The 13,049-nt window shown below is 38.3% G+C and overlaps 1 protein-coding gene across 1 annotated transcript; it reads left to right on the top strand.

The window, feature by feature from the left end:
* Positions 1-1,292: 1,292 nt before the first annotated feature.
* On the top strand, positions 1,293-7,453 carry LOC126253481 (rhythmically expressed gene 2 protein-like). Its single transcript, XM_049954844.1, has one exon. It carries the CDS (start codon positions 1,490-1,492, stop codon positions 2,279-2,281), a length of 792 nt encoding a protein of 263 aa, XP_049810801.1. The 5' UTR covers positions 1,293-1,489; the 3' UTR covers positions 2,282-7,453.
* The last annotated feature ends 5,596 nt before the right edge of the window (positions 7,454-13,049 follow it).

Here is a 13,049-nt window from a genome sequence, read left to right as displayed (position 1 = left end):
GAGTCTGTATAAAATGACTAAAGCTATTGATGTATTTCAGAAACAGGTTAGTCGGAAGAAGGCCAGTGAACATTTAATGTTCGAAAAACAACTCGTATGCGGGTGTCCAGGAAGAAGTAAAAAATACACCTGATGAAGCAGCAAAAACAAAGAAAGGCAGACCTACACATTTAGGTAAAGATCTTGAAGAGCTAGTTTGTGTTATCTTGCTATGGAAGCTTCTTCCTTCATGCTTTGTCGCAATGACGTGTGAAGAATGGCTATACAACTGTCAGAGAGAAATAACACTGTACGCCCATACGAATATGAAACTGCTGGGAAAATGTGGGGTAGTTCTTAACTGACACACAACCAATCTGTTACAACACAAATAAATCTTACAGGAACGTCCTATAACAGGACTCTTATCTTCAAGCAAAGAAAACACACAGAAATTCTTTAACATTCTGGAAGATGTTATGTTATACCCACTTTGAAACTACAGTAGAAATTGTTTTATAATTTTGTTTGGTGTTATTTTATGGGATCGCATTTTGGCAGCTATTTTTGGAACTCGCGAAGTGTAAAGTTTTTTAAAATATTTTTTTCATAATTTTTCTGTTACCAAAATGTAAATGGCACATAACATTATAAATTAAATATTATGTTTTTAAATAATAATTTTTTACTATTTTCTATTTTTTTAATAAAAACTAAATGGGAGACCACTTTTAAGCAGCTCTACATTTGTCACTGCTGCAGTTCACTCACAGCGATTTAAGCTGTAGTCTTGAGTTGCTGCCCAACGTCGCCAATGGAAATAGCGGCATAATCGAAAAAAAGTCAAATATTTCTAACAAGAAGGAATATAAATATCATTTCAGATTTCAGAATCTGTCACAAACTCGAAGGTAAAAAAAAAAGCTAAGAATCAACAAGTTTTAAACTTGTAATCTTCGACGCAGTAATCTAACGCTTCTAACCACACGACGAAACAACGTTAGACACGGTTGGATACAGTTTTTGTTCATAATAGAATGTCCTGCTGACTCTGTCGATGTATCCTCGGTTGATATTTAATTACATTATTAGAAATCCTGCCGATGGTAACATGTACGTCACAAATCTTCAGCGTGCCAAAAACAACTTTAATAACAAAACATACACAGGCCTGCACGCGGGTGAAACAGCTCTTTCCGATTGGTCTTCCAGTTCTGACTTTTCATTGGTCACTTGGTTAGAACTGGAAGACGTGTGGGGGGTAGTGCAAGACCCCTCCTATATTGTTGCGACTATTTCCGAAATGAATCTAGCATCGTGAACACCCCCCCCCCTCACCCCTCCGTCCCACCGCCGTATATGTGGGTGCTTGTCAAGTAAATACGTTTGTAAACAGTGGTGCAGCGCCATCTACCTGCGATTGAGGGAAGCGGTTCAGCACGAGTTCACTGATTGCACTGTAGCACGTTAATGCAGATAACAGTGTTTATGCGGGAGTGAGACAACCGCGATGCACCGTTTTCGCTTAGTGACATTTGATGTTAGTGGGACACTTCTTAATTTTCGGAGGCCACCTCAGACATTGTATTCAGAGGCAGCGTCTCTCTTCGGCGTTACTGCGCAGCCATCAGACATCGCTTTAATATTCCGAGCCCAGTATGATAAATTATCCCGTGAGCATCCGAACTTCGGTCAAAAAACCGGCATAGGCTGGAAAAAGTGGTGGAATCTGCTGGTCGTAGATGTTCTCGAAAAGGCAACACGATGCCAGTACAACAGAAGCACTTATGACAGTGTTGCAGGTTATCTCATAAATGCTTTCGAGAACGGAGATTGTTATGCCATTGCTGAAGGCGCCCAAGATTTATTGTCATATCTGCAGCAGACAAACACAATTATTGGCGTAATCTCAAACTACGATGAAAGACTGCATTGTGTACTGAATTCACTGGATTTAAATAAGTATTTTAATTTTGTTGTAACGTCATATGAAGCTGGTATTGAAAAGCCATCACCCAAAATATTTGAAAAAGCCCTGGCCTTAGCATTGAAGATTGATACCCATGTAACTCCATCATGTTCTCTTCATATTGGTGATAAAGTCGAAACCGATTATGTTGGAGCCATTGGGGCGCATTGGCATTGTGCTTTAGTGACGAAAAGCAGTGATGAACTGTGCAGAAGAGGACTGCAAAGACAAGGTGTATTACCGAATTATATTTTCCGCGATCTTGTTGAACTTAGGGCAAAGCTCCCACATCTGTGGGAAAGGGACATTGGTCAAGATGCTAAGAAATTTTAGAAGGTTAAAAGTAAACTAGTTGGGGCCTGCACTTATATTAGTTTCAACAAAACCTTTTGCAAGAGTGCAGTGAAATAAAAAGAAACATGTTCACTGCATATGGAAGAAGTATGTGCCCACTTTGTGAAGTCATAAGAGTCTTTTATAATATAAACGAGACAGGCAAATAGATTAGCTGCGAAACAATGGATATTATGTAACATCTTGTACTCCTGTATTGAACGCCAACCGCTTCTACGGATCAGAATATGTTTGCATTAGGATTTTGCTTTTGTGTGAAAACATCTGGTGAGGTATATAACTTAAAGCATGTAACAATTAGGGGAAAGAACCACACAAATCAGCTGACATCTGAAGCAACAACAGCATATAAATGATTCTTGGTGTAATTTTAATTAATGGGCCTTGATTACATTTTCCAAGTCCAGAGTATTAACAGACAAGTAGGGAGGTGCCAAGTGCTTCCACCGTAGTTTATGTCCTGTTTTCTTGTCAACCATTGTGTTCCAGTTTTTCTTACTACTTCTTGCACCAATTTCCTTTTGGCCCTTCTAAACAACGAAAGTTCCAAGGTGATGTTTAAGCTTTGTTCATTATCTTATTAGCCACTCTGGTACATGGATGAAAAGTGCTTGCAAATACAGAGCTAGATATATTATGTGGAAAGAGGGCAGTTCAAAGGCAATTGCTGCATACAATAAACTTGAAGTATTTTAAATAAATGTTATCTGGAGCTGTGAGCAGAGTATGTGAACACTGGACTATTTAAACCAGCAAACACAAGATATAAAATTCACATGCATTGTATATGAAACTGCTACAAATTTTTAAATTACATTATGTACTTGGTACAAGAGATGTAATTGACACAAAAAACTATCCCCACGTTTGTGGTTTTAATTCTCTCATTTCGTTTTTAAAGCACAGCCTTTATACACTAAACTTTTCACTACTAATGTTTGCATGTAAACCTTTCCTATCAGAATCAATTATTTTAACTTGAGATTGGCATGCCTTAATAAATGTAAGTCAAAATCATAACTGTACTGTCTACCATTTTATGTAATCAGGGACAGTTGTGTTTCAGCTTTATTATGACGGTATAAAATTTGAGTTTGTATCACATATAAAGTGACACACACTACAAATCGCACATCAGAGAAGTTGTTTAAAGATAAAAGTATAATGACTGTGGAATTAGATTGTAAAGGAAAACTACTTTGCATGTATTGGAGATTGTGATACTGCCATTCTGGGTTATGATGATAATATATTTTTTATGTTGTTCAGTGTATGGTTATATTTATGTACTTGCTGAAAATCCATATTTTTCACTATGGTCTGATTTTTCAAGTTTTTAATAAGTTTAAAGGTGTTAGTAACAAGAATGTTCAATCTCAAAACCGATATAGTCCCGCCCCGCAGTGTTGTTGATAGTGTGATAATATGTTGTTATGGTCAACATTGTGGTTATATAATGCTAACAAATAGTTGTGTTGCTGATAGCACTACAGGTCAAAGCTAAGAGATCATATCATTCCCTTCACTACTTTAATTACTTCTCCTCAATGCAGTGCGTAAAATAGATTCACTTGTAACATCATGCCCTGAAAGACAATTGAGTTCAAACAGCTTCTAACTTCTTCACTGAAAAATATTATTATCACTTCTATGCACATTGATGTGGTAATCATGATTGCTCTGCCAAATTGTGCTAGGATGGTCTCATCAATGGAAGGAGGCCTTTGGATATGGCACAATCACTTAAGATAGATGTCTGATCTTATTCAATTTCCATGGATCTTTGGTTGATACAGAATACATGGTGGAATCTAGGAATGGACTTTTATGAGAATAGTATCCATTTGTTCTAGTTTCTTGTTGTGGTCTAGGCCTTGTTGATGTTGCAGGAGGCAATTGGGAATGTCATCTGTCATATGGAGTTGCGCAATAATTAAGTAACAAAATTATATATTTGCATACAGTGTCTGCGTGATGAAGAGTGATATTCTGCATTGCTGGCTCTTCATTTTAAGCCTCTGTACTCTTTATCTGAAGAGAATCTCTGACTAATGTGGTTAGAAATAGAGGAGGAGTGCGTAGGAGACCAGCTGCTGGCGGAAACTCGCTAACATGAACAGCAAAGTATCATAAATGAACTGTATCTTATCTTTGGTTGTTTTTTTTTAGGGGGGGGGGATTCTGGGATTCTTTTCATATCTGTGCACTGTGAAATAAACCTGCACTGATTTCAAAATTAGTTATTCCTGGAAAGAAGCAATAAGTACCCAATGGTTTTGATCGCAGCATTAATAACTGTTAGATGCCAAAATCTAGGTTTGTCTTGATGTGTATTTTTTTCCACCACATAATTTATTGCAAGAAATGAACTAACTTCACCAGGCCATGCCCAATTTAGACAGATATGTAATGTGTTCAGAGTACATGTAAATGTTACAAACATGTATTCCTAAGTTGAACATTCATAGCTCTGTCTCGCAGTGTACTAGATTCATGTTAAATAATGTCTTACATGGATAAAATGTGACTGTAATTGTTTTAAATTATCTTTCACATTCAACACATTACTGTTTTATTTTTCAAATTATTATTTTAGTAGAAGATTGTGGACCGTAAGAGTCAAATTTGTGTTTTATCATGTACAAGCTTATCTCAGTATGAATTAAATGTTCTAGTCTGTCACAGGTGGGTCTCTTAAAGCCCAAATGGTGTAACTCTCATTATTCTTGTTATGAGGTATTATGATTTACAAAGATTGTTACTCAAAACTCAACAGTAATTTTTGGCTAAAGTGCACTTACAGTGTGCCGCAGTATTCCATTGCATGCTGCTGTCGGCACTTTGTTATCGTTGTTCATAGCCAGTCAGGTGATATAGGCCTACTGTAGCCAATAGGAATCACTGACTGCAATGGTTCCTTTTGGTAGAAGATACGAATTAATGGCATCTGTTTTCAGTATGCAGAGCACCAGAATAAAATTCACTGCTCTGGTTAGTATGAATTTGTATGTTGCTTACTAATTTCCATAAATTCTCTGTTGACTGGGAAAACTACATGTGCTGATGGACTGACCTGTGGTCATGAATGGAAGAAAATTAGATGTAGCTGCAGCATAGCCTGAGGCCTAGGTTAGAGTGGACTATAATTTGCTTGTGAATTGGCTAAGCCCACTAATCTCAACACAAAAACACAATTGCCATAATAGGTTGATGTGTACTGTAGCACAAGAAAACATTCATCATTGCAGTGACCTACTTGTATATCCTCTTCCTGATTTTACCATAACTCTAACCTAGTTCAATGCCAGTTAATCTTACTTGTAAACCATAGGCAATTACAAACAAGAACCTCATTGGCTACATACATCTGATTGATGTTTCATCATGTTAACTTCCCTTTATTTATCGTACAAACTGTTACTAAGAGCAACAGACAACAGAATAGCTGTGGTACACCATAAGTGCATTTTTACCAATGTTATCCAGTTATAGACCTGATACAGGGGTCCAAATAAAGGTACACCATTTATAATATAAACAGGTAAAGGATTTTACTTACTATAATAATATACATGGCAGTTGACAGTGTATTAACATAACCTTTGCTACTCATAGTCAGTTCCATTCAGTTGCCCAATATTTTCATCATTGCCAGAAGAATGAACTTGAAAATTTGATTATGGTCCTGTATCAGCTGTAGAATATTTCAGAACAAATGAAAATTTGTGGCGGACTGGGACTTGAACCTGGATTTCGTGCTTGGGGTCAGTGGTTACTTTAAGCACTTCGGCTATCCAAACATGCTTCCAGGAGCGGCTCATACAAACATGCTTCTAGGAGTGGCCAAATCTCCATTTGTCCTGGTGTTCTTGTGCTCGCATTGTATTACTGTGATTCCTGCGCAGGGTGAGACATTGTTCTCTCTTGTCATTTTCATTTGTTCTGAAATAGTCTACAGCTGATGGGGAACCATGATTGCAATTTGTGAGCTCATTCTTAACTGAATGCGGCTGTTGGTCATTAGTGCAGTGACTCAGACACTGCACTGCAGATTGTCAGAAGAAAGGAGACTCTAAAAGTAATGGCAACAAGCAGTTGGTATGTTGGGCAAAAGGTCTTTCATGGCCTCCTCCTTCTCTTTAGTAACAGCCTGTAGTCATGTGTACAGATTTACACAAGGTATGTTAGTCAGAGAAACTAGGTGTCCGTTTTCAGATCCCAGCTTGAAGTTTAACTTTTAAAATTCCATGTTCGTTGAAAGGGTTTCCTTGAAAAATATTGTGAATGGTTCAGTCTTTTGGTAATCCTCTAGATGTTTTTCAGTGTCAGTCTTCCTTTTGGTGACTGACTTCAAAATGTTTTCAACATGCAAGAAGTCATTGTCATTACAGCAGCACGAAAGGTCTCTTTTTCCAAGACTTGTCGATAATATTGTAGCTGTCATCGGGACCAAATATCTAATGTCTTTACTGCAGTTTTCTGTGAGGCAAAGACACCACCATTGGGGTGATAGGAATCACCACTTTGTATGAACATTGGGGTCTATGGTTTCAGTGTTATTCTCTTCGTTAAAACTAGTTTCATTAATGTTATGACTCTTTTCCAGTTCCTGTTCTACCCTGTACAAGTATTGTTGTACATCACAATGTGTTTTGCTGATGGTGCTATTGTATAAGTGTGTTTCACCAAACAGTCACTTCGTCCCAGTAGTACTTGAATCCTAATTTTGATAACAGCTTGTGACAATGTAAATTGAAAACATATAATTTATGTTTGTAATAATCTGTTTGACATGGCTCCTGAGCTTTTTTGGCTTTGCGTAGATGCAGTTAATGGTCCTGCCAAAGCTTGATGTTTTTGTGTTCATCCGTTGAATGCTTGAGTTTACTAGCAAACATATCATATTGTACACAAGCATCCTTGCGAGGAGCAAGGAAATCAAGCTGAACTCACTGTTAAAAGCTCTGTGACAAATGTGTTCTGCACCTGACTCTTTTTCCTTGACTTTCAACATGTTCTTTGTAAAAATTGGAGAAGAGTCAAACATTCATATCTTCTGATAAAGGGGAATGATGCTATGTGACCACTTACTATTAATTTTCCTGTAGAGCTTTGTTACCGGGAATGTTCTTGCAATGTTTATCTTCGCCTGGAGGCTCTCCAAGTTTTACCTTTCTTTTTTTTTTTAAATGGCTTGAGCATTCTACCATCAGAGATTTTGAATGTTTCCAAGAAGTATTTTTTACACGTTGTTTCACTTCTTCCATCAATGTTCATATGAAAAATACAAGTTGCAGTTGTTTTTATTTTTAATGATATTTTTTGTTCAATGGCTAGCAGTCACAGTGGTTTATATCTTAACTACACCACTTCAACTGTCAGTGGAGAGATGCCTCTACTTACAGCAAAAACTTATGTTGGTACACACATGGTTGCTATGCAGGTTAGGAGTTACACCATTTGTGCTGTTAATAGAATGGCACTTGCTGAGCACAACCCCAACCATATTAAAAAAATAAGAGAAAGTGGAGTTGCACCACTTAGTCTTTAACTGGAAAATATGTAACATGTAATTTAGCACTCTCAGAGTTAAATAATTGTTGTAAATTATATTTTGTTTAGAAACAAACATTGTGTGCAAATACGTATTTTCCCTGCGACAAGCACCTTAGAAGGTAATACTTCCTGTGTGGTTTCCTATAGTACAAATAACTGGTGTTATAAATCAGGAGGTGTTTTCAGCCATATTCAGGCCATCTTCTGTGTAATTACATGGGCCTACTTGTTCTTTGCTATCAGCTGGAAACTATTAGTGCAGCTATGGTAAGTATAATTATGATTTTTCTAGGAAACTCCCAAAGAAAAAATTTCTTTGCATGCTCATTTTTTATCAAGAACAGTTGGAGTACCATTAATCTTGGAGTTAAGGAGATTAATTTTTGGGTCTTTAATTTAGTCAAGTTCAAACTTCTCATTATAAAGGAAGTTTACCATTGTGGGGAACTATTTTCCTGATAGGTGGTGGTAAGTGACAATGGGACCAAACTGCCGAGATCATTGGTCATTTCCTGATAGGTATTCAGCAGTCAAATACATTAGTCTGTTTTCCAAAAATGTCTCAGAAACTTTATAGTTCCTGGTGGTAGATTTTTTCGTACTTATAGAAACATACCTGCTGTGTCAGGTTTCTTTATGCTTTTTGAAACCATGGTGTCTTAATGCTATTTTGTCTGACAACAGCGTTTTTTAAGATTTATCAATGTTATGTAATACAGTATGTTTCTAATCTAAGCATCAACAAACCACAATTTTTATTAACCACTTTGAAGCAAAAAAAGAACACTATTACTGACTTCGAATATTACAGATTGATCACCAAATGCCTTACATGCAATTGTGCTAAAACACCATGATGTGTTGTTCTAAGATCATCGTATTTCTACACATTGGAAAAAAAATGTATTTTTAAGTGCAGTTTGGTAGCCACTGAAGGTTCTGTTGGTCAAACATCTGAGCCAATCACACCTTTTTGAAGATACTCTGTATGATTGTATCTTTGTTAGTAGTTGATGGGGTTGTGCCATGTCTAACACCTTTCACAAATCTAGGAAGATGGCTTCTACCTGTTTGCTTGCAGTGGCTGTTTGCAAGATATTGTGTATGAATAAAAAAATATTCTGAATATAATAGAGAGAAACATTACACGTGGGAAAAATATATCTAAAAACAAAGATGATGTGACTTACCAAAAGAAAGCGCTGGCAGGTCGATAGACACACAAACATACACACAAAATTCTAGCTTTCGCAACCAACGGCTGCTTCGTCAGGAAAGAAGGAAGGAGAGGGAAAGACGAAAGGATGTGGGTTTTAAGGGAGAGGGTAAGGAGTCATTCCAATCCCGGGAGCGGGAAGACTTACCTTAGGGGGAAAGAAAGGACGGGTATACACTCGCACACACACACATATCCATCCTCACATATACAGACACAAACATACATATGTGTATACCCGTCCTTTTTTCCCCCTAAGGTAAGTCTTTCCGCTCCTGGGATTGGAATGACTCCTTACCCTATCCCTTAAAACCCACATCCTTTCGTCTTTCCCTCTCCTTCCTTCTTTCCTGACGAAGCAGCCGTTGGTTGCGAAAGCTAGAATTTTGTGTGTATGTTTGTGTGTCTATCGACCTGCCAGCGCTTTCTTTTGGTAAGTCACATCATCTTTGTTTTTAGATATAAAAAAATAATCTCTATCACATGAGTGATTTTTCTTGATTATGTGCTGATTCTTTGAGAGAAGCTTGTTTTCCTCCTGGAAGATCATGGTGTTTAAGCTTAGAATATGGTCTAGCATCCTACAACAGATGTCGGCAGTATTGGTCTGTAATTTTCTGCATTTAATCTTACATCCTTGTGGCCTGCACTCTTTCCCAGGCATGTGGGGGAGTGGCTAATATTGATACCTCTAATTTTGAATCTGTAAGGGGGTCAAATTTGGTGCAATAATATCCTCATGCACAAATATGTTTTAAATGTGGAATTTAATATTTCTGCTTTCTTAAGATTCAACATTGGATGGTTCCGCAAGAAACTGAATGAAAGACTTTGACTTGTTCATTGACTTTATTTAGGGTCTGAAATTCCTTGGATTTTCTAATAAATCTTTTGTCAAGATCTAGCTATTAAAATTGTTGTAAGGCTTACTATTAGCTTTTTTCTATCAGTTTGTGTGCAACAAGAGTTTTGCAGTCTCTGTTCTTACAACACTGTCTGAATTGTACCATTAAACCATGGTGGGTCTCTGCCATCTTTTTGTGGAACATCCTTATCCAGGCCACAGTTTATAATTTCTTCCAGCTTTAACCACAGTTATTATGTGTTTGTTTGATCTGAATTAAATATTATCATTTTATGCTTTAAGAATGTTGATACTGACACATTATCAGTTTGACCAAATACAAATATCCTCCTACATTTCTTGGTAAAATGTTTGCCTTTGATGACCATGATCACAAATTTCTCTCTCATTGCTGACACAGTTTAAAAAAAATGGGTCTGTTTGTAACTAAGAGGTCTAAAATATTTCTTTAGTGTGAGGGTTGCTGGACTACTTAATCTAGGGAGTTAGACAATGTATTCAGTATTAATTCGCAATACTATTTGTCGTTATTGCTGGTCTCATATCCGTAGTTTTCCCTGTCAGTAATAGGCAGGTTAAAGTTGCCACCTACTGCTACCAAATGTTCAAATTGTTTCTGCCAGATGTGTCAAGCTATGTTTTGTAGAAACATGTGATTATTAAATTGAGTACACTGACTTGAGTTACTCTTGTCAAATTAGTTCACAATCAGATTCAGTTTGCATCTCACTAGACTTAATGCCTCTGCTTGTTCATATAAACTGTACTCGTCTTGGAGAGTCTAGCCTAACTTTCCGACATGCCTTCCATGTGTTGTCAAAACTTGCTACAAACACTGTTCCTCTTGGAAAATCTAGCATATCTTTCTGATGTACTTCCAATGTGTTTTCAAAAAATTCCATCCTTTCTTCTTCTTGTTTCTACCTACTCTCAGTTGCTAGTATGATGTGGAGACAATTGCTTTCTAAAAAAAAACACGAGCTTTTGGTATCTTTTTGTGAATACTCTTTCTTTTAACTAATATTTTAAGATTCTCACTTTCTGGATTTGCTATGCAGTCTGTTGAATAACTGGCCTGTCTTATGCTGATTTTTCCACTGGGGTTCTTGGAGTTTTGTCCAACTTTCTGATGTGCAGTTTGCACTTCCTTTGCCACCCAGAGGCCATTTCTAGTGTATTGTGCCCATCTGACCTGTCAACATGCCTTAAACAAGTCTCCACCGTCTATGGTATGTAGATGAATCTACAGTCAGTATAACCACGGAACTGATTAAGCCTCTAGTTTAGACTCTCTACTAGACTTCTGATTACAGGGCCTCAGTAAATCCTTGGAATTATTTTACAAATGATAGCTAGCATCAGCCAAGAGGTCTCTGAACAAGTGTCTTCACCATATCAATTACGAGCCGGTGGTTTATAGGCACAGAGCTTGAGCCTAGTAACATCCAAGATGTGTTCTAGTGGGTTCAGATCAGCCAAATCTGGTGGCCAGTACATCGATGTGAGTTCATTGTCATGCTCCTCAAACCACTGTAGCACAACCAACAATTCTACTGCTAGAAGATGCCACTGCCAGCAGAGAAGGCATTAGAGCTGAAGTGATGCAGATGATCTACAATAATGTTCACATAGTCCACAGCTGTTATGGTGCCTTTGATTGCTACCACGTCCCATCAAAGCCCAGGTGAATGTCTCCCATAACATAATAATGCCTCCCACGTGCCTGCATCTGTGGTGTGGTGCAAGTTTCAAGCAGCTGTTCATCTGGATGACAGTCTATACAGACACAACCATCGACGTGATGTAACAAGAAATGTGAGTTATCAAATCAGGCAAAATGCTTCTATTGACCCAATGGTCCAATCTCAATGATCACGTGATCACTGCAGTCACTAGGACAATATTCTTGGGTCAGCATGGGAACAAATAGGGGTCATCTGCTGTGGAAGCCCGTGTTTAACGACGTGTGCCAGGCTGTAGCAATCTTCCTTTCATCAAAGTCACTTTGCCAGTGGATTTCTCCATTTTGGCTCGCATTGTTGCTAGAATGACTCACTATTCATCTCTCCTCTGCTTCTATTTTTTCCCATTTTATGTGACCACAATGCCACCAGGTAGCATTCAGTCTTTCTTGGGCAGTGGTCATGTTTTGGCTTATCAGTGTATGTATTAGTAATTCAAAGTATTGTAATGCACCAACCATATTTGGTCATAAACGGGCAAAATCGAAAGTAAATTGCAGGAGTGCAAATGTTTTGCTTTACAAAATCTACTACAACCTTTGCAATATTGTGAGGCAGGACCACGTGGGAGGATATGCAAACAGTTGACACAGCATTACCCAAGTGACAGATGCCTTAAGTCTTCCACACTAGCAGCTATAAAAAATCAAGGCATAGCAAGCCCAAACAAGTGCAGCTAGCCATTTTATACAAAAGTCACTTCCGTTAGTATTGTAGCTTTATCACCAAGAAACTGTTACACTCGGCCGCATTTGGAATGCTGTTTGTGGGTACCAGTCCAACTTTGCACCAGGGCGCTCTGCCCTTGGATCATGGGATCTAGAGCTGCTTTCTCAATGGGTCAGCACCAGCCCTGGGAATCAGCTCGCTGGGCATCGACTCGGGGGCAGTGGGTCACTGCCATATCACCAGGCTGTTGCCTTCTGGACAATGCAGGGCGCACCACAATGCAAGCAGTTACAGATATCTGGGACCGTCTGGAGTTGGAATCACTGCTGACAGAAGCAGTTGCATCACAGGCCACTGCCTGGCTGATGTGCTATGCTCTGTCAGCATTGTGGGGCAACAAAACACAGGAGGCGTGCAGCCAGGTTGTCGCTTCCTGTACTGAGCTACAGCAGGAGGCCATAATAAAAGCATTTGGAATTACAAGCTGGTTAATTGGCACTGTACAGCATCCCCCGACCCAGATCCACCAGTCTATTACACTATTTTATTAACCCTTTCCACTCCAGCATCAAGTGGTGCTCGACATTGTGAATTTTGCTTTCTGTTCGGATAGTGATTCTCATTTGACACAATTGTTCATGGCTGTCACATGATCAGTTCTTGTTTCTGACGGTACTAGGTGTCAATGGTGCTTGGTGC

The sequence above is a fragment of the Schistocerca nitens genome, chromosome 4, assembly GCF_023898315.1.
Source record: "Schistocerca nitens isolate TAMUIC-IGC-003100 chromosome 4, iqSchNite1.1, whole genome shotgun sequence".
Taxonomy (NCBI): Eukaryota; Metazoa; Arthropoda; class Insecta; order Orthoptera; family Acrididae; genus Schistocerca; species Schistocerca nitens.
Note: the sequence above shows the minus strand (reverse complement) of the source record. Positions and strands in the feature narration are given on the sequence as shown.

Coding starts and splice junctions, on each gene's coding strand:
- LOC126253481 (XM_049954844.1), top strand. CDS start 1,490: ATGCACCGTTTTCGCTTAGTGACATTTGATGTTAGTGGGACACTTCTT.